General features: G+C 41.3%; 2 protein-coding genes across 4 annotated transcripts; both read right to left on the bottom strand.

Moving 5' to 3' along the window:
- Positions 1–362: 362 nt before the first annotated feature.
- On the bottom strand, positions 363–18,451 carry slc19a1 (solute carrier family 19 member 1). Of its 3 annotated transcripts, none has more exons than XM_087836110.1 (6): positions 18,278–18,451; positions 15,540–16,099; positions 9,289–10,069; positions 6,183–6,375; positions 5,459–5,600; positions 363–2,034 (listed from the first exon to the last, which is right to left on the bottom strand). In XM_087836110.1, exons 2-6 carry the CDS (start codon positions 15,822–15,824, stop codon positions 1,843–1,845), a joined length of 1,593 nt encoding a protein of 530 aa, XP_087692236.1. In that variant the 5' UTR covers positions 15,825–16,099; positions 18,278–18,451; the 3' UTR covers positions 363–1,842. The 3 variants fall into 3 exon arrangements, with proteins under 3 accessions (XP_087692236.1, XP_087692237.1, XP_087692238.1); XM_087836111.1 differs by lacking the exon at positions 18,278–18,451 and adding an exon at positions 17,795–18,228; XM_087836112.1 differs by lacking the exon at positions 18,278–18,451 and adding an exon at positions 17,343–17,707.
- A 581-nt stretch (positions 18,452–19,032) lies between these two features.
- Positions 19,033–22,223, bottom strand: LOC102783195 (C-X-C chemokine receptor type 2-like). The gene is made up of 2 exons (XM_035915923.2): positions 22,152–22,223; positions 19,033–21,164 (listed from the first exon to the last, which is right to left on the bottom strand). The coding sequence occupies exon 2, from the start codon at positions 21,160–21,162 to the stop codon at positions 20,089–20,091; it is 1,074 nt and encodes a 357-aa protein (XP_035771816.1). The 5' UTR covers positions 21,163–21,164; positions 22,152–22,223; the 3' UTR covers positions 19,033–20,088.

Raw genomic sequence — 22,223 nt, 5'->3', positions numbered from 1 at the left:
AAAAAAAACATTAAAAATATCGACCAATGTATCAGGTTTCTGCATCACCAACTATTGCTATTGGTCCTAAAAATCTCTTATCAGTTGTGCCTATTGTAAATCACCAGCTTAGTGTATAAATGCAAGTAAACTACATACAAAAAATAACTGTTGACTAGGACGGGTTAAATTGATGAGTGTCTCATCATAGTAAAGGTTACTGACCCCACTGTAACACCCGACTCTCCATTACAGTCACGCATTTATGTCCAATAATTAACTATAACGACACTAAAGCTCCATCACATGGTATCAAATTGTAAATGTGGTTTACTGCACTCAAAAAAAAAGACAGAGGCAGCATGTTTTTATCCACTCAGTAATTTATTTGTGAATAAAAAATAAACATCTCATTTCCTCGTTACAGCACTCAGACACGTTTAGTCATTTTTCAGCAATGATTTCAATCACAAAACTCTGCATCATGTTACCTACTGCAGTTTAACCCTTCAAATACTAAAACGACACAATGGCAGTGCAGATATTCCTGATTTTACAACAAGTGAAAATGCACTTAACACTGAACTAGAGAACAAATCTATACAGTAAATGTATCACTGAATACTCAATGCAGTAAACACAAACTACCATTGCATCTGCTGTAAGAAAGAACTCAATCTTCTGTTTAAGTGATCAAGCAAAGTCATTTTAAAACCTACTTAACATATCCGCTGAACTTCCTGTTGGCTCGAGTGTTCTCCGGTTCTCTGGGGTCAGTGGCCCTTTAGAGGGGAGAGCCTTTCCAAGGAATCCCCTCATTAAGTTTTCTATTAATGTTTAAATCTTCTGATATGTAACATGCTCTTCTACTGAGCCAAAGTTACTAAGTGTGGAAGTAAAAAGCTTGACATGTTGCTTTTCCAAAGAATCACAGACCCAGCTTTGAGAACCGCTGCTCTACAGCACTGACCCAGCATGTTTAAATGTTAAACACAAGAAAAAGAAAGAAAAACAGCCATTTATTGACCAAAAATAAATAAAATCAGGTTTTACAAATTTCACTTGGTTTGTTGTTTACTGAACTTATCGACAAACTCACGAGCAGCTCCAGTTGACTGAGGTACTGAAATTTGAGAACAGGTTTTAATTTTCTGTAAAGATGTGTATAAATGTTAATTAGTCCTAAAAAAAGAAAAAGAAATCATTGTATCAAATTAAGATTATTGCAATCGTCTGTGGCGCTGCTCCTGCAATACAAACAGACACCAGACGACATTGCATTGAGCAGAGCACACTGCATAAATCTGCAGTTTGCTGCTTGAAATTATCGGCAGTGAAGAAGATCTCACTGATCCCACAACACTGATGTCAGACTGTGATAATCATCATCAATAACTAAGGTGCATTCATACTCATATGTTCTTTAAAAATGCCACTAACACAGTAATTGTAAGAAAGTACAATAGGAGTGTTTTGTTAAAAACAAGTGTGGTCATGTCTCGTGAGCCTTGAATATAGAAAAGAATCACTCCAGCATATATCACAAGGTTGTTTCGTGTTTTCTAAGAAATCTTGGTTGTGATATTAAAGGTCCCAGGCTGCTTTAGCAATGTCTAAAAACACCAAAGTGACTTTTTTAAAAAGCAAATTACTCTAGAAAATCTCTCCTCAGACATCAGACAAGCTGCTGCACTCTTGGAGTCGCTGCACACGAGGCACTTCTGATTGAGGCTCAGAGGCATCACTGAACCCACCTGAGTGTGTGAAGGGGCTAAAACACTGATCTCAGTGACTCTCACGAGCTTATTAGTAAAACTGGTCTAACAATGTTATGGAACGACATGTTTCTCCTTGTGTTTAGAGTTAGGCACGTTTGCCATTAGACAAAGGTTCTAGCTCCTTGTTTGTCACCACAGGGCTGAGCTCCGTGGGCGTGGGCTGGTCCCTGGTTACTCCTCCCCTCCGCTCGTTTCGGTAGTGACGGCAGATGACCACAGCAGCGCAGGCAAAGTAGACGACAGTAAGAAGAGTGAAGTAAAAGAAGTACACCAGAAACTGTAAGAGAGATGTGCAATGGATGAGGCTTTTTATCCTGCACCTCATGAGATCCCAGCCAAAACAAAATTTTAATCCAATTTCCATTAAACTGGCAAAAAAAACCCACTATTCTCATTTCAATACGATAATGAAGTAAAGAACCTGTTAAAGGGCAAAATAACTGTTTGGAAATATGGCCACTGACAGCTGTCAGGAGGGAGCAGAAACGAGTCTCCTAACAAGTTTTCCTAAAAGCAAGGAAGTCTTTGTTTGGTTGATTACACTGTGGGTTGAGCAGCAGAGTTGAGCATGTGGGTTACACCCATGGATGTGTCTGGTTCTTCCACATACAGCTGAGGGTGCTGTCCAGATGTTTTAACGTACAACATAGGTGTCAAACTCCGGCCCGCAGCCTAATTACATTTGGCCCGTGAAGCCATCCAAAATTACTATTAGAGCTGGCCTGCTGGTATTACACAGGTCATGTACTGCTAATACTACAATTCCCAGAATGCTCTGTTGGTGTTTTGGTGCATCAGTCACAACAGGACTCATTAGCACCCTCTCCTCTGACAATAGTCATAGCAACCATGCTAATACTGCTATGCTACCGATCCCAAAATGGCTAAAAGAAAGGCAGGAAACAGGAGCAGGTGGGAGAATATGATGAAAATATGATGAATGGTAAAATTTAATTCCGAAGGCTGCAAATACAATTTTTATTTAAGAAATGAATTACACTGATGTGTTATTTAATTGGAACTTTGATTTTGCATGTGTGCAATATTAAGTTATATATACATTTATATAAGTTATAGATATTCTTTAGTATTAAGCTTTGCTTGTTCCAAACTCAGTTTTTCAGCAAAACTTGTTTGAGTCCATAAGAAAAGATTTCTTGTTATATTTGGAGGAAGATTTTTTTCAATAAATATTAATGTTAGCCCGCGACTTTGATCCAGTTTTGAGTTTTGGCCCACTGTGTATTTGAGTTTGACACCCCTGACGTACAACATAAAACTACACCAACAGAACACATTAAGGATACAGTTGTGGTAAGAAGTTCACAAAAACTCATCATGAGCATGAATGTCATGATAGTTTTGAGCTTTTAATGATTTCATTGAACTGCTCTTTTTCCAGGGTGGAGTGATTGTGCAGCATACATCTTCAGAAAACAAGTTTGAATTTATTTTAGACTTTCTCTAACCCACAGAGGGTCGATATTATGCATACGGACTCAAATAGAGACATACCCTCACATGAATATTTTAATAAAGTGTTGAAGTTTCTACAATGTCTTATTTTCACATGGCCAGTGCCTACCAACTTCTCATTAATGATCATGATTTACTATAACTGGGAGTTTATCTATGCAGCATAAGCAGCATTTGTTTGACAATGAACTCAGTAAACAACTAGGGAGAATTGTCAAGTTACACAATTCGGGGTCTCTTGGAGTCATTTCTAAACAACTGCAGATTCCAACTGCATGTAACCACGAATTATTCTAATTTTTCACCACTTTGCAAAGGTCTTTGACCACAATGGCAAGAGGTATGTTTGGAGGAGTAAAGGCGAGGCTTCAAAACCTAAGAGCAGTGTATGAGCTGTCAAGCATGGTAGTGGTAGCATTATGCTCTGGGGCTGTTTTGCTGTCGGTGGCACTGGAACATTGCACAAATTGGATGGAATAATGAAGGACTACTTCCAAACTCTTCAACTTCACCTCAGATCAACAGCTAGGTGGTTGAAACGTGGTCAGTGTTGGGTGTTCTACCAGAGCAATGATCCCAAACACATATTAAAACTGGTTTTGGATTGGATAAAGCAGCCTAACATTAAGCTTCTGGAATGACGATCCCAAAGCCCCGATCTCAACCTCACTGAAAATAAATCTGTGGACTATACTTAAAAGCTGCGCCCATTCCAGGAAACCAACTAGTTTAACAGAACTATATCAAGTCTGCCAAGAAGAGCGATCAGCTTACTGAAAGCTACCTCTGGTCAAGGTGCAACTTACTAAGAGACATCCATCCATCTTCATCCGCTTTATCCGAGGCCGGGTCGTGGGGGCAGCAGCCTAAGCAAAGAGGCCCAGACCTCCCTCTCCCCAGCCACCTCCTCCAGCTTATCCGGGGGAACACCAAGGCGTTCCCAGGCCAGCCGAGAGATATAATCTCTCCAGCGTGTCCTGGGTCTGCCCTGGGGCCTCCTCCCGGTGGGACATGCCCGGAACACCTCACCCAGGAGGCGCCCAGGAGGCATCCTTGTCAGATGCCTAAACCACCTCAGCTGGCTCCTTTCGATGTGGAGCAGCAGCGGCTCTACTCTGAGCCCCTCCCGGATGGCCGAACTTCTCACCCTATCTCTAAGGGAGAGGCCAGCCACCCTTCGGAGGAAGCTCATTTCCGCCGCTTGTATCCGCGATCTCGTTCTTTCAGTCACTACCCACAGCTCGTGGCCATAGGTGAGGGTAGGGACGTAGATCGACCGGTAAATTGAGAGCTTCGCTTTTACACTCAGCTCCCTCTTCACCATGACGGACCGGTGCAGCGTCTGCATTACTGCAGCTGCAGCCCCAATCCGTCTGTCGATCTCCGGCTCCCTTCTCCCATCACTTGCGAACAAGACCCCGAGATACTTGAACTCCTCCACTTGGGGCAGGAACTCATCCCCGACCCGGAGTGGGCACTCCACCCTTTTCCGGCTGAGAACCATGGCCTCAGATTTGGAGGTGCTGATCCTCATTCCCGCTGCTTCACACTCGGCTGCGAACCGTTCCAGTGCGAGCTGGAGGCCCTCACCCGATGAAGCCAACAGAACCACATCATCCGCAAAAATCAGAGATGAGATTCTGAGGCCACCAAAGTGAAAGCCCTCCGCCACTTGGCTGCGCCTAGAAATCCTGTCCATAAAAATTATGAACAGAACAGGTGACAAAGGACTTGGAGAAGGCATTCGACCGTGTCCCTCGGGGTGTCCTGTGGGAGGTGTTGCGGGAGTATGAGGTGTCTGGCCCATTGCTACGGGCCATTCGATCCCTATACAACCGTTGCAAGAGCTTGGTTCGCATTGCCGGCAATAAGTCTGACTCGTTCCCGGTGGGTGATGGGCTCCGCCAGGGCTACTAAGAGACATTTAAAATTTAATCTAATATTATTGGGGGTGTATGTATATTTCTGAAATCTGTACGTACACTTTTCATCCTTTGTGGATCAGAGAAAATTTAAAATAAATTCCAACGTGTGCACCCAATTCTTGTTTTTTTTAAGTCATTAAGTTAAAAAAAATATTAATAGTCCAAAATTATCAGGACTTACATACATTCACCATTAGCACGAAACTTCTGACAACTGTAACTCCAGTTATACGACTGCACGTGGACTCTCAAACCCAAGAAACACTGGTGTGAAACATCACTGCTGTTTGACTGTTTTACCTGAGAGTGCACGTCCAAGGCCAGGCCCCTCTTATCAGTGAAGATCAGGCTGATAATGGTCTTCAGCACTGTCCCAAAGAAGGTGTTGATACCAAACACAAGAGCGCAGAGCTCCTTGGTGAGTGACGATGCAATCTGGAAACTGGCAAGACAATAACATCCAGCATGAGCAACTGTATAAATGTATGATACGCTGTATATTCTTACTCGCTGTAGATTTAGGTTATTTGAAATTACATGAAGTTAAAGCAATAAAATACGTGTAGACAGACACAATGTACTGAGGCTTATCAGATCGAACTTAAAGCTGTGTTATCTCATTAACGTTTTCATTAGGAGTTTAGCTGAGGGCTACATTTATTTTCTTCATTATTATGCTGTTATCACTTGGTATAAATCATCTGAAAACAACAAAACATGTACACCAGAGGACCTATTCTGTACGATCAACAGCACAAAACATGTCAGCTTATGTCATTGTAATAGATCGTTATCCTTCTTTGGCATTCTGCTTGAGCAAAGACTGAAAAGAAGAAGAAGAAAAAAGTAGTTTCAGAGTTCTGATCCTCTTTTCCCCAAATATTTCTAGCCTAAATCTTCCACTACAGTTTTGGCCACATTCCTATAGCACTTACTTTAATCCAGCATATTTACAACTAAGATCATCGTAAGCAGATGCATCTTAAATAATACATTGGGCTTAGGGATTGTTTTTGGCACTTACGTGGCAATAGGCACCAGAAACTGGTAGAAGCTTCGGAAGAGTACATAACAAACATAGCAGACCCAGATGTCGTCTGTGGTTCTCATGAGAAGCAGCAGACCGGCCTGCACTGCTGTGATGATACCAATGACCAGCTCTGACCAGATGTTCCACCGAATTTTGACAAAGCCTGCTGTAAAGGACGCTATAGCACCTACGGAAAAATAAACAGGTTATAGTCTTTAAACTGATTAAGTTAAAGCACAGAGCAAGTAATCTGTAGAGAGGGACTGAGTAAGCAGTCAGCTGAGCACTACTGTCACCAATAAAATGAAAGTTATTCATATTGGACATAAGTTAGTCTGTTCTTGTCATAAAAATATCAGCAGCAGCACAGAAGTCTCCTAATCACTGTTCAATTATCAGGCTTCTGTCATCAAACCTCATTACCTACACATGACATCCAGATTATCGAAGCTGCTACTTTTAATCTTTACAACTGTTTAAAGTGCAATTATTGCCGTCTAAAGCTGACGTAATCCCCTTACAGAGTCGGGCTGGCCAATCAATCATTAAGCTTCTTCCAAACAGCTGAGCGGACCCTTTACTGCAGGCACCAGTTGCTCATCTGTTTATGTCAACACACATGCCACTTTCAGGACTACACGTTTAGAAAACCATTTTGAGCCTATAACTTTTTTACAAACATTATTTCAAAGATAATTTCAAAAAGCTAATCGTCAGAATCACAGGTAGAAATCCAACAGTTCATTCCATCTGATTTTGCCCAAAAAAAGATTCAAAAGACAGGGTACCGCATGAAAACAGATTTGAATCTGTAATAATAATAATAATACTGTCAAGTATTTTCAGCCAGCAACAATATGACCCAATCATAGATGATATCCTAAGTCAAATGCTCATTGTCACCCTTCTACATGCTAATTTCCAAGAACTACAGATCCTCTAATGGTCTTAAATGGTTTGTCCACACAGACTCCCATATTTAAAAGCCCAACTTTAGAGCATGCTTTCAAGTGGTTACAGCTCAATTCAATTGTATTTATTATATTAGCACCAAATCCCAACAACAGTCACCTCAGGGCACTATTTTATAAGGTAAAGATCCTACAATACTACAGAGAAAACCCCAACAATCAGATGACCCCCTGTGAGTAATCAATTGGCAACAGTGGGAAGGAAAAACTCCCTTTTAGCAGGAGGAAAACCTTCCAACAGAACATGGCTTTGGGGGAGGACTGATGCATCACCCCAGAAATGTAACTCTAGGACAATACGGCCACAAATATCTATCACGATATATATTTTAAAATTTGGGATAGCGATATAACTGATGCGAGACAAAATACTCCACAACATTATTAGTACAAAAAAACCCATCGATTTATTTTCACTTAAACAAGCAGCTGTTTTTTTATGTGCATTAACCTCCTAGGACCTGGCGTCCACATATGTGGACATCACATTTTTGGTTGTCTTATAGACTTACAGTCCAAAAAATCCGGTAGTAAGGACGGCCCGCTTGCATAGTCTACAAAAAAAGTGCTTTGGTGGCTATCTGACGGACAAAAACGAAACCAGCTGCACATCACTGAAGTAGCACGTTTTTAAAAAAAACAATTCTGGTTCATCGGTTTCATTCAATGATCTGCTTTCGCCCTTCTCGTTCTCCGTCGGCGCCATGCTTTTTCTGACATGTGCGTATGAAAACAAAGGCATTGCGCATGCACGTTTTACCCATATTCTATTGCGATATTTCATTTTCTTATCATTGCCTGACATTATACCGGTATTACCATGAACGGTATAATGTGCCCCAGCCCTAGTAATGACTAGGGCTGGGGCACATGATGCTGCTTCACTTCAGCAGCATTAGGTAAGGTTCACATGTTGATTAACGGTTTTCTTTCATTTTTGATCTACTGCAGAATATTTTCATAAAATCCCAGGCCAGGAAAATCCTCTTCATGTTTTATCCTCAATTACTTTGACACAAAGGCCTCTGCTGTGATGCTCACACCTTTGATAAAGTCTCGCAAGTGTCAGCTTTCTTTTTATAGATACAGAAATATGGAAATGTACTGATACGTGATCAAAATTATAATATTTCTGACTGAGGCAAAATTTCCACGATTCAAATCAAATCGTGGATCAAATCGATTCGGGACCTTGTGAATTGGAATCGAATTGATTCTAGAAATCAGTGACGATACCCAGCCCTAGTAACGGCACAGTCACATTGATTGGCCCATTCAGCACCATTGTTTCCTTTTGCGTATTCCCTGATGCTACTACTGCTTCCATTTTTTCTAATAAACTGGAACAGAAGGGATCGACTCAAAGACAGAAACTTCACCAACTACAGCAACCCAAGAACCCCACACATCAGTATGCTGGTAACAACACTGGCCACACACAGAGCACATAACAAACTCAATACACAAGTGTAATTAAGTTTGAGGATGTGACCGTCTTTCTAACAAAGCTAGTGAGCTACTCCCCAGCTAGACCCTCTGATTACAAAAACACACCAGCCTGGGTGTCATTACATTGGCTATATCAATCTTTAATATCTAGTCTGGACCTAAACCATCCTTTTTCAGCTATCTAAAAGTGAATTTGCATTGAATAAAAGCCTAAAACTCCAAAAGCTGCTTTTGTATATGTGTGGACAAGTCCTTACTTTAGTCTTAAATAACAACACATATCATCTTTCTTCAGCTCTTCCTGACCCTCTCAAATTGGTTCCTAGAAAAAAAACACCCAATTATCTTCTATCGCACTTTTGCTTCGATCCGAGTCTTTCATGAAGATGTGGGTCTATCAGAGTCATTATCATAGATTTTTCTCCCTAAAAAATAAAGGTCCTGCAGATTGTGTCCTACATTAAGTCGTTGTTTGATGCTATCACTGCAAAGCTAAATACATCCTGCCAGCCTTTAAATTAGACAATGGCTGAGATTTAGTTTATACTTTGCACAAGTTGTTACATTTTTTGTATCTAAATGTAGCAAGTTGCAACACCGAGCTGGATACAAAACAGATTACATTTCAATAACACTATTTGTGTAAAACTATTTTTTAAAAATGTCTGGAAATGTCTCACTGAGCAATGTAGAAGCTGCTTCCACTCCCCCATTGTAAACGTTCTTGTTCTCAGTGGCAGGGTAGACTTTGTTCCACAGGATGTGGACGTAGAAGAGCACCAGGTAATACCCTGTGGAGTTGAACACCCACCACAGGGACCAGAGCCTCAGGTTTGGCCTCTTCAGCACATTTCTAACCTCCAGAAGCATCTGCATAAACACAGAATCCTTCCAGGTTGACGCAGGACATGGAGGGGCAGCAAAGGATGGCCCTCCATCTTTTGGGTCCATTTTGTCCAGTTCAGATTTGGTGGCTACTTCTACCAGTTCCTTTTCCTCCTGATTCGTCCGGTTGAAAAACAAGGAGCGTTTAGGCCAGGGCAGGCAGAGTGAGAGCAGCAAACCAAAGCTGACAAACCCCAGAGAGATACTGTTGAGGGTGTAGAAGGTGATGTTTCCCAAGGACATGCACAGCTGGCCCAGGATAGAGCTGGTGAAAACGCCCAGGAGGACTGAGGAGCGCGAGTAGCCGGCCACGCGCTGGTAGAGGACCGGGTTGACCAGGGAGAAGATGTAGGAGGAGTAGGCGACACGGCAGGCCATGGTGATGCCGTAGAAGAACTCCATGAACTGCATCTGAAGCAGCGTACCGCCAAGCAGCAGGATGATCCAGATGATCACCTGACTGACGCCCTGAATAATCAGGACCGGCTTATAACGCAGAAGATCCGTTAGCAGGAAGGCTGGTACCAGCACAGCCATGTAGGAATACGTCAGCACTGGAGTGATCTCATTGGTCACCTGGAAATAAATCAATCAAATAAGGCGTGGGAAAAAAAAAAAGCAAAATCAAGCTTGAGTCTTAACCTTTCTGACAGCGCACTTTCTACCCTAAATAGTGCCAACTTATTTTCTTCAAATATACAGTTTATTTACTTTTAAAAGAAGGTTTAAAGAAAGTTCAACGAAGCTGTAAATAAAAACCAACATTGCTGGCATTCTTCTTCACATCTGTAAGGATACAACTAACATACAATTAAAATATGACAAAGATCATGAATGCAAATGCAAATATTGCTTGTTTTGGCCAACCAATAATTCAAAATCCCCTGACCATCCTCATCAAGCAAATGTTCTGCATTTTTGCTGAAGAGCTTTGATGCAAAACACAATTCTGCATCACTTCAGTATTTTGCAAATACCAGCCTACTATCTTAACTGTGCACACTGTTATGGTCACAGTAACAGTCGTAACAGTGTACAAGATAAAGGGGAGGGTTTTTTTACTGATGAATAACAGCTGTGGCTTCAGTGGGGGTGAAAAAGAGAAATTTCACATAACTTTGCGCAGTCATGGGAAAAAAAATAAAGAAACCTTTTGTGTTTCTTCATGAATTAAGAGGGTACGTAGCAGCCAGCTGCTGCTAATAAAATGATTTATTAAATGATTTATCATCAGGAAGTGCGACCAACTCCGTAAAAGCAGAAATGTGAGCAGTTTGCTGGTCTGGAGCACTCAGACGTGTTAAAATACCAAGGAGGAAACACCTGAGCAATGATCTTAAAGAAGCAACTGTTACTTCCCATCAACATTTCAGTGATTATAAGGGCATCGCCACACAATCTCAAGTCAGAAAGATTATTCATAAGCAAAGGGAAAGTATTTAAGAGTCAAATATGAGCCCATCTGTCCAACAGCTAAAGTTTGGCCTGAACCGGATCATCCAAAAGGACGATGTCCCCAGCACAGCAGCAAATGAACAAAAGAATGGCTAAAAAAAAAAAAAAAAAAAAGAGATAAGAAGAAAAGAATGAAGATTTGCAAAGGTCCAGTTAAAGTCCAGACCTCATGCTGACTGAAATGCTGTGCATAAGTTAACACCTGTAAACATAAAACTGTGAAAACTTTCTTTTTACATAAATGTCAAAGGAGCTTGCAAAGAAAAGCGTCTGGACTTCTTTAAGTTACTTGAAGACGTTTCACCTTCATCCGAGAAGCTTCTTCAGTTCTAAGGTCAAATGGTGGAGAGTCCCAGATATAAACCTAGTGGGAGTTTCCCCCCACAGAGGGACAAAAGGACCCCCTGATGATCCTCTAATCGCCTGAGCCAAGGTGTGAAACTGGGTGTGGGTCCCAATCAGCCAGAGTTTCAGGTGAGCTCATTGTGAAACCTGGCCCCACCTTATCATGCGAATTCCTGAGGTCAGATGGCCCAGGATGTGAGTGGGCGTTAAGGCGTCTGGGGAGGGATCTCAAAACTGGATTATAGATGGCAGAGAGTTGGTGTCGTAAACCACCGCCTCTGTTCAAAGATGGTTGCTCACAGTGGACATAGATGCTTCTTTCACTCCTCTTTCAAACCATCTGTCCTCTCTGTCCAAAATGTGAATGTTGGCATCCTCGAAAGAGTGACCTTTGACCTTTAGATGCAGATGGACAGCTGAGTCTTGTCCTGTGGAGGTGGCTCTTCTATGTTGTGCCATGCGCTTGTGAAGTGGCTGTTTGGTCTCTCCGATGTAGAGGTCTGGGCATTCCCCGCTGCACTGTACAGCAAACACCACATTGTTAAGTTTGTGTTTTGGAGTTTTGTCTTTCGGGTGTCTCATCAGGGGGTCCTTTTGTCCCTCTGTGGGGGAAACTCCCACTAGGTTTAAATCTGGGACTCCCCACCATTTGACCTTAGAACTGAAGAAGCTTCTCGGATGAGAGGTGAAACGTCTTCAAGCAACTTAAAGAAGTCGAGACGCTTTTCTTTGCAAGCTCCATTGACTACGATAACCTGGATGACTGAGAACCTTCACAGACTTTTTACATAAATGTAAACAATCATGTAAGATAAGCTGGAACTTGAGAAACCTTACGTACTACTTGAAAAACCATTCACCTAGGGCTGGGCGATATAAACGATATAAATTTGGCCAACGATAGAGATTTTGACTATACCGCTCTATCGTGATAGCGCATGTTGATGATGTCATCAAGCTGTGCCTGTTTTGGTTGAAAGCATCGCAGCAGCCAAAACCATTATCATCTGCAAATTATGGCGACAGTCACAGCAAAGAGATGAAGCACTTTTGAAATATGGGGAAAGCCGAAAACTGCGCTTCCTCCACTTCCGTAACATTTATTCATTAATGTTGAATTCTCTCACAGCTGCTCTATTCCCATGTTGTTGCAGTACATTAATAACTAACCTCGTATTGTGGATGAATAATCTCAGTTCGCCTGACTGAAGTTTGGCCCGTGTATAGCATCCTGCTATGCGATTGCATTTGTCCCTGACCACCAGAATCCCTCACGTTAACTTTTAATGAGTGGAAAAAAAGTTGGCGTTCATCCTCCAGCTTCACTGTGCTAATGTTATGCTAACATAGCTGTGTAGCTAGCAATCACGTAGCACAACATTATATACCAGGTAGCCCAACTTCAGTAACCCTGCAAACGCCACTGCTGTTTAGTTTTCTGTCTTCATTTATGTTGGAAGTGATAACAGAGCTGTACGTTTGAATTAGTTTAAAAAATCTCTCAGTCAGAACATGGTATGAAATGTTTAGGTGGAAACTAGCGAGCTAACTTCCTGTTAGCTTCTAACTGCGTTATATTTAATAAATTCTGTTTTCATGGATGCCTGGATGTTAAAATTAATTGTTACACCTGGTAAAGCAGCAACGCTGATCATTTTATTAAAGATGAAAGAATTTAGACAGTTTTTAACTCTTAGTGTTCATTTGACTTTTGGACCTGAAACAGACGGAGTTTTGGACCCAGATTACTCCGCGAAGCTCCTCACTATGGCAACCGTAATGCTCTGACAATCCATCAAGCAGTGCGGCTTACCAAAGTTGTACTAAAACATTTTTTAACAGATTTCTGGACGCCCAAATTGGTTCAAGGTCAGTAAGTACAACCAGAATTCATACATAAGGCACACTCTCGATTTTTGAGAAAATTAAAGGATTTTAAGTCCTTATAGTGTGGAAAATACGTTATACAGAAGAAAAGAATATATTGCGATATAAATCGTTACCGCACATGCTTCAAATTATATCGCGATATGGATTTTAGGCCATATCGCCCGGCCCTAGATTCTTCCCAATCACCTTCTGTTTAACTGACTTCTATCACAGCTGACTTCATGACAGTGGAACTGGTTAAAGCATCGACATCCGTCTGGTACTGATGTTTGTTTCACAAATTCCAGCTTCACCGGGACTGATGACAAATAAACTGCTTGTTCCCTGGAATCCCAAAAACAGGAAAATCGATGGACTAAAGCTCTTAAATAACCTCAGAGGTAAACAGATATTTCTACATGGAGTTCAGCTCTGCTGTAAACCTGCTGTTCTGGTCTTTGGAAGTGTTTTTCCACATGCTGTCGACACATTGGCAGCTCACCTCTTGCTTATGGCCAGGCCAATAGGAAAACAAGAATACTGATCACTTTCCAGTGACCCCACTCTACAAACAAGTCTAACTCCACATATGCAGTTACACTGACCCACTCTGAAGGAATGTGAACTTTGACCACAGTAATATGGATCAGTAAACTCCCCACAGGGAACTCATTAATTCTATTGTGCAATACATGCTTAACTGCAGAGCTTGTTAGAGTCTCAGAGGTTAACTTTTTGGACTGCTCGTGACTTTCAACTCTGCAAAACTACTGTAAGCAGGACTGTAACTGGAAGGTCTTGTCTCTCGTAATGTTGATGGGCAATATGGCCAAAAATATTTATCACAATATACATTTGAACATTTGCAATAACGATATAATTGATGTGAGGCAAAATACTGTACAACTCCACAACTTTATTAGTGGAAAAAAACCCAAAAAAAAAACCCGGTAATACCGGTGTAATTTTGGGCAACGATAGGAAAATGAAATATGGCGATAGAATATGGGTAAAACGCATGCGCAGTGCCTTTGTTTACATACGCACATGGCGGTGACGGAGAATGAGAAGAGGGAAAGTGGATCGTTGAATGAAACGATGAACCAGAACTGGTTTGTAAAAATGCTGCAACTTCAGTGTGGAACTGGTTTAGCTTTCACCCGTCAGATACACAACAAAGCACTATTTTTGGTAGAGCATGCTAGCGGGCCGTCGTTATTACAGTGTTGTTTGGAAAACACGGCACACTTAAAATCAATCCTTTGATTTTTCTGAAAGTCGACAGAGCCCCTTATAATCCCGTGTGTCTTATGTATGAACTCTGGTTGTGTTTACTGACCTCGAAACGATTTTATGTGCACGGCGCTCGAAAATCTGTCAAATGTTTCAGTACGACTTTGCTAAGATACGAAGCCGCACCGCTTGATGGATTGTCGGAGCATTACGGCTATCGTAGGCAGGCGCCTCGCGGAGTGATACGTACTGTGCTTCAACATAATATTACCGTATTGTGTGTGTATAACCTCTTTTTAAGTTTTGTGGATATTATACATGGTTATGCTGAGGATATGTCGGCCAGTTTCCACTGGAAATGCCTTTTGGTTAAACTGTCAGCGAGGAATTTGCATTTGCACTGTTACATTTTTATATAACTTTAATGCACATAAAAACAGCTGCTTGTTTAAGTGAAAATACATTGATGGTTTTTTTTGCACTAATAAAGTTGTGGAGTTGTAAAGTATTTTGTCTCACGTCAATTATATCGTCAGTTATATCGTTTTTGCAAATTTTCAAATGTATATCGTGATAAATATTTTTGGTCATATCGCCCTGCTCTATGTTGAAGCACAGTACGTATTATTGCGCGAGGCTCCTGACTACGATAGCCGTAATGCTCCGACAATCCATCAAGCCAAGCGGCTTCTCAGCTTAGCAAAGTCGCACTAAACCATTTTTTGACAGATTTTCGAGCGCCGTGTACATAAAATCGGTTCGGTAATAACGACGGCCCGCTAGCATGCGCTACCAAATAATGTGCTTTGTTGTGTATCTGACGGACGAAAGCCAAACCAGTTCAACCACTGAAGCTGCAGCATCTTTACAAACCAGTTCTGGCTCATCTGTTTCATTCAACGATCCACTTTCGCCCTTCTTATTCTCTGTTGCCGCCGTGCTTTTTCCACTATGCGCGTATGAAAACAAAAGGCACTACAAATGCGCGTTTTACCCATATTCTATTGCGATATTTCATTTTCTTATCATTGCCTGACATTATACCGGTATTACTGTGAACGATATGATATGGCCCAGCCCTAATGGGAAGGTTACCAGTCAACACAAACTTTCATCAAATTACAGAGAAATGTGCATCACTCACCTGCTCTCTGGTGAAGTTCTTCTCAGGGCTCAGCAGATATGGCGTGATGAAGGGCTCCCCGGGTTTTATGGATGACATAAACCCGTAGAAACACAAGAAAATCACAGACCACTTCCACTTTCTGGGATCTCTGGCTTCATCCTCTCCAGACGGAGACTCTGCGGCAGTGGCGGCCATCGCTACATCCCCGTCTTCCTGCCGCTCGGCGTCTTCAGATGCTTTCTGATCCATCTCTTTCTCCCCATCTGATCTGTCCCCACTTCCTGCTGTGTCCTCTGCTACCATTGCACAGGCGTTATCAAATCAGCATGCGAGGATTCTTTTCGATAAGAAAAGCTGCCGACTTTCCACCTGGAATTTATGAAGAAAACAAACTCAACTCCTCTGCCTCTCTGTGTCAGAGAGGGCTGCACTGTAGAGAACGAACCATCCGACGAGCTGGTTAAAAAGCTACATGCTGCTGCTGGCGTGTAAGAGAAAATGTTGACCTTTGCTCCATTCCTCTCTCTGACATTGTCAGACAGAAAGCTTTCCAGCCGCTCAGTCCAATGTCATTGTTCCTGAAAAACACAATCAATCATGTGAGCTGCGCAGTCTGTTCTGACACAGCAGGTCTTAGCTTTAACTCTCACTATTAATCTGTGTGACAAACAAGATTTTCATGCAAAGCCCCCCACCCCCGAGTTGACAGTTTTCTTCACGTGTTACAGTAAACCAAATGTTTCTGTGCATTTCCATGAATATTGGAAGATATTGAAAAACACTTCCTAGAACTGCAATCCACCTGACCTGTGTGTCTCCATACTTATCAATAACTCTTATCAATGCTGGTCTGCTGCGCCTTGCAAAACGGTGATGGCAGTGCAACTTTTGCACGCCTGAGAGGCATGAAATCCTTTTTAAAAAACAAGAAAGAAAACAAGCAGTTCTTCCACGATGTTTAAATCCAAGTTATAATTAATTTTTGTATTTTCTACTTAAGTTTTTCATCCACGTGCTTTGCTTTGTGATAACCATACACTGTGTTTACGAGGCATCTTACCACAAAAACAATCTATTAGTTCTTAGTGTGTGTCAGTGTCACATCTGAGTAGGCAAACAGAAACTACAGCTTATATCAGGTACAATCAGTAGGCAAAACTGTAAAATTAATGAAAATACAGGTGAAAGTCCAAAATGTACACCCTTTTTTATATTTTCCAAAGACATCCAGCTGACCAGACTGGAGTCTTTGCTGTCCCGATTTTGGGCCCCAAGCCTTATCTTTTACACACCTGGTTTATATGGTTATGTCGTACCTAAGCCATGGCCTCAACGCACTACTAATAATCCAGCCACAGATACCCTTATTTTCCAAGGTGTTGCCACAGTGGCTAATTGTGCTTGTTTTAACTGGCGTAGATATTACCCTGCATGCCCCTACATGGCTGTATCTGCACTGTTATATGTAGCTGTGCACTACTAGAAGTAGTATCCAGGCTCAGCTAGCTATCTGGCAGAAACTGCCTCCTTGTTATATTAAGACAAAAGCAATATGTTTTAATTTGTGGGTGAAAAGGACAACAACAGTGCAGTGGCCTCGTTTAACTGCAGCCTAGTATTAAAAGCTTTATATATAAAAGCTCTATATAAGCAATCACATCGGGATAAAAGAAAATAAACACAACCAGTGAAGCTTTTTATAATTAATGCACTAAATATCTTCCACTTATTCAATGGAGGGCTGTAGATAGACAGACAGATAGATAGATGAGAAAAGCATGCTGTTTCTAGTTGATAAGTGTGTCTGGTGCTGCTGCAAACCCTGTTGCTCTTTCAAAGAATCGCCAGGTGAGGCTCACTGAGAAGGAGGAGCTCCTGAACTCGAGTAACTCCGAGGGAAACCGTGGATCTTGCTGGTTGTAACCTGGTGCTACTGTTGCTGCCTACTCCATATAAATGAGCGGCAGAAACATTCAGATACATGGCAGGTTACGCGGAGGTTAAACGGAGCATGCGCAGAGACGTGGAAAACCGTATTCACCTTTGTTTTCCCAGTATGTGTTGTAACTTGAAGCATGACTTTTTAATGGCAGTTCCTTCACCGAAGTGAAAAAAAATGAGTTTTTAAGAAAATAATCTGAGTTTTTTTTTTTCTTCAATTAGACTGTTAGCCTAATCTTGTTTACTGACTTACTAAAAAACTTGCAAATATTGTGCATTTATATGCTAATGTTGCTAAACTTTGGGCAAAATTTACCAAACAATTTTCTTACCTTTCTTATTTATTTATTTTAGCGTGATACATCAGCACAACTCCAGGATTGACCTGCTTTCTCCTGACTGAACTTCAGCCTAATTTCCAAATTTTAGAGAACAACAAGTTACACAACTACTTCACAGAGAAGCAAAGTGTGTTAGCATGTCAGTGTTTCACATTAGCTCGACTTATTCCTACGTTAGCTGCCAAACCTGGCTGTATTTAGGAGATTTGTTTGTGCTGCTGGAACAACGACCGAGACGTGCCGACTTCAGTTTGTAGCTCAATCACCCCGAACTGAGGCTGCTAGCCAACTGGCTAATAGCACATGGGCATAAAAACAGTGCCGTCGTGACGCCTTCACTGCCACTAATAAATGACAGTGTTTGAAGCTATTAGCTGACCTATCTGGTGTCACACCATCAGACAGACTTTGCATTAATGAAGCGGAGTTTACATATCTCTAATCCTGGTAAATACGAAGAGGAACAAGGCATACCTTGTGCGTTCCTTTTGAGATGCAGCGCCTTCTTTCTTTCGCTCTGACTTCTGGGAAAAGTAGTTTTAGCCTTGATCTCTACCGTGTCGCTTACTAAAGCCAATAGAGTTGGATTTTTAATACAACAGTAACCCGTAAATTGTAGATTGTGTACTATACATGCACAAGAGTCTCTTCTAATTCTCATTTTTATTTATATCCCATATTCGCCAGGAAGGGTATCCCGCGTTAAGCTGCGGTAACCCTTGAGACAAAAGAGCAAAATTCCTTTGCCTTCATCGCCATCTGCTGTGAAGTTGTTGCCTCTGCCGATTGGTGATAAAAGGTTGGAGGTAAATTGGTAGGCTAGGGGACGGGGGCGGGAGTAGCAGGCCACATTATTATGTCTCCAAAAGTTTCCAGCGTTTTCAGTGTGAGAAACGTTTCGTCACTCATCCAAGTGACGTCTTCAGTCTCAGCTGCAGGTTTCAATCTTATAAACAGAACATTTGCATAATGACTGAAACCAGCCCACTGAAGGAACAATGGGCTGGGAGGTCAATTCCTTAATCATAATTATGCAAATTCTCATAACCAGTGATCAACATCCACTGATCAGTGGTACAGTGGGGCATTATTATGTCCCAGTTACGCCTGTACCCGTCATGGACCAGGCATGTTTACATAAGTAGTCACCCCCGAATTCCAAATACAGTAAAACGTCTCTTGGGAAACAAAAAAATGCTATACACTATATATACATTCAACGTGCTTTAATGGGCCTTTTTGAAAAATATATATCTTGAAAACTTTTTATATGTTCAAACTTTATACCATAAAATGTTTATACAAGTTGTAACAAGTAGATTTGATTTGATTTGAAACAGAATGACACAGAATTCAGTTGTGTGTAAAAATGAACATGGACTTGATCCAGATAGAGGAAATTCCTTATTACCAAAGTGAGAACATTAGATGGCAGCAATGCAGCACGTAAACGTAATATGAAATCTGGGCAAGGACATTTAAATAATACACAATATCCACACTGCCCTGCAGCGAGAGAAAAGAGACCTGGACTTTGTAATGATTCATCTTATTTTAAACCCTTATAAGTAATCTACCATAAGTCGCAGTTGGTTTAGTTGATTGTGTGTGACAATAGTAGCTAATAGATAAAAATGCTTGTCAATTAAAAACCAGTTGTCATAAAAAGCTACATTTTATTTCTTGAATATGTATTTAATCCTCTTTCCAGCTGCTCACACATGATAGTAATAACAGTTTTATTCATACAGCACCTTTAAAAACAAATGGTTTCCAACGTGATTTGGCAAACAAGCAAAAGCAGGAAGTCATTCAAATCTGAAATCTAAACTGTAAGGGCAAACAAGACTAGATACATTAAAGGTAAGTTAAGATTTTAGTTCAATATAAAAAAGAACAGAAGCAAAAAAAAAAAAAACTAAAAAAAAAACAAGTCAGGAAATGGAAATAAAAGATATTTACAGCTGTAAGATGACATCATCAGGTCCAAATTCCCCTACATAAGACTTTAAATAGTTTACATGAGCCAAATAAAAAATATATGGCTATTGCATTTTTTTTAATGGAGCACAGATTCTACTGGTGGCCATGTTTGCTATTCAGTCCACGATTTTGGTGCAAATTCAGTGGCATTAAATTGTATTAAATGGTGCAGAGAGGATTTACTCTAATAACTAAACTTTGGACAACTAGACAAATTAAAACGACCAATATTTCCTTCTTTATATATTTAAAAGCAGTTTGTTTTCTAGAAGTCTTGAGATAAAAAAAAATTCACCCAGCGCTCAGAGAACTGTTCCAATGCCCTCTGAAGTCTGAGATGTTGACCTGCTGAACCTTGACCCTGACATCCTTTCCTGTCTGAGCTTTCTATGAAGAAGCAGTTTCATCTTCTTCCTGAACTTCTCTCCCACAAAGGCGTAGAGGAAAGGGTTGATGCAGCTGTGCAGCAGAGCCAGGCAGTGGGTTGCATCCACCGCTGTGCTCACCGACCTCCTCATAGCGCAGTTGAACTGTACTACATTAGCCCTCAGCAGTATGTCTACCATGATGGTTATCTGGTATGGTGTCCAGCAGAGCAGAAATGCAATCACCACGGTTATGATCACCCGCATGGCTCGGTGCTTCTGGAAACCACGAGTGAGCAGCAGCCGAGCAACAGTGACGCTGTAGCAGGAGATCATGACAATCGCAGGGACCAAAAAGCCAAAAATATGAATGAAACCCCGAGTGGCGATCCGCCATACGGTGGAGCTGCCGATGTTAAAGTTCACAGAACAAAACATCTTCTCGGCATCTTTCTTATTGACATCATTAAAAAGAGCAGGAAGAGCGAGCGCACAACCGAGGGCCCACACCGCTGTGCACAGCATTTTGCTGCACATCTTCTGACGGCTCTTGAGTGTCTCCCTGGCGTGCACAATCACAAGGTAACGATCGATGCTAATGCAGGCAAGGAAGATGATGCTGGTGTAGAAGTTTGCATCCATGACGAGGTTGAGGAATTTACACAGGAAGTCTCCAAAGATCCATCCTTGGATCAGTGCTACAGCAAAGAACGGGAGCGTCAGAGCCATCAGTCCGTCTGCTATGGTCAGGTGGAACAGGTACACATCTGATGGAGTCAGAGTTTGTTGGCTGGTCCTGATCACCCATCCTACCAGCAAGTTTCCTGGTATAGCCAGTAAGAAGATGCCTATAAGGATTAAAAATAGGGTAATAGCTGCTGAAGGTTCCATTGGTTTGTGTCCACATTTGAAGATAGCTCGATCTGGAGTGTATGTGCTGGATTCATTGGACCCGTTGAAATTGGAGTCATTTCTAAAGTAATCGTCTTCAAAGACATAGAAATATGACATGGCTGTAGATGGAAAACAGATTGATATTAGTGCACTACCAACACTATGCAAACACAGGAAGTGTATGGACATAAGTAAATTTTTTTGGGGGGTTGCTGTAGCTCAGGTGGCAGAGCAGGTCAGCCACTAATCAGAAGGTCAGTAGTTCGATCCCAGGCTGCCTCCTGGCTGCATGCCAAATATCCTTGGGCAAGATACTAACCCCATGTTTGCCTACTGGTGGTGGTCAGAGGGCCCGGTGGCGCCTGTGTCCGGCAGCCTCGCCTCTGTCAGTGCGCCCCAGGGCAGCTGTGGCTACAATGTAGCTGCCATCACCAGTGTGTGAATGTGTGAATGACTGAATGTAGTGTGAAGCTCTTTGGGGTCCTTAAGGACTAGAAAAGCGCTATACAAATGCAGGCCATTTACCATTTTTGACTTGTAAAAATGGTATAATTTGCTTTAATATAGCTTTAAATCAAACTTGTGCTGAACTAAACAGCTACCACTGTGACAGTTTAAAGAACATCTTTAATAAATTATAACCTCCAGAGAAGTGCCTGACCTGATCTGATTAACTCCTTTTATTTTTTCACATATTATATATATTTTATTCTCTATATGTGGTATTTATTTATTATAAATTGCTTTCAGTACTCCAATTTTGTTGTACTATTGTACATAGCGTGACTGTCCAATGAAAATAAGACTTAAAGTTAAATGAGATGCAGCACAATTAAGAAACACTGATACAGTGACTCAGTAATTAGATTACAGAGAAATATCTGTTTACTATAAGCTACGATTATTGTATCAGCTCCTAAGTGAAGGCTTAAAATATGTTTCATAGCTTAAAAGTCTTTTGTCATTTTTTCTGGTATGATATTTGTTATATATGATGTAATTTTATATATAAAAAGTCCCAGTTTATCACGTTAATTCTGCCCTTTTATTCATTCTTTCATGTGTACCCATCTATATAAGAAGAATGTATTAAATCAGACACTCACCTCTAAAGATGACAAAGGCTGAGCACCCAAATGAGTCTGATGGTCAAGAGCAACTCTTTAAACATGATACAA

This window comes from Neolamprologus brichardi, chromosome 23 (genome assembly GCF_056152115.1).
Source record: "Neolamprologus brichardi isolate AB-2024 chromosome 23, ASM5615211v1, whole genome shotgun sequence".
Classification (NCBI taxonomy): Eukaryota; Metazoa; Chordata; class Actinopteri; order Cichliformes; family Cichlidae; genus Neolamprologus; species Neolamprologus brichardi.
The sequence above is the reverse complement of the archived record's forward strand: the minus strand, read 5'-3'. Positions and strand labels throughout refer to the sequence as shown.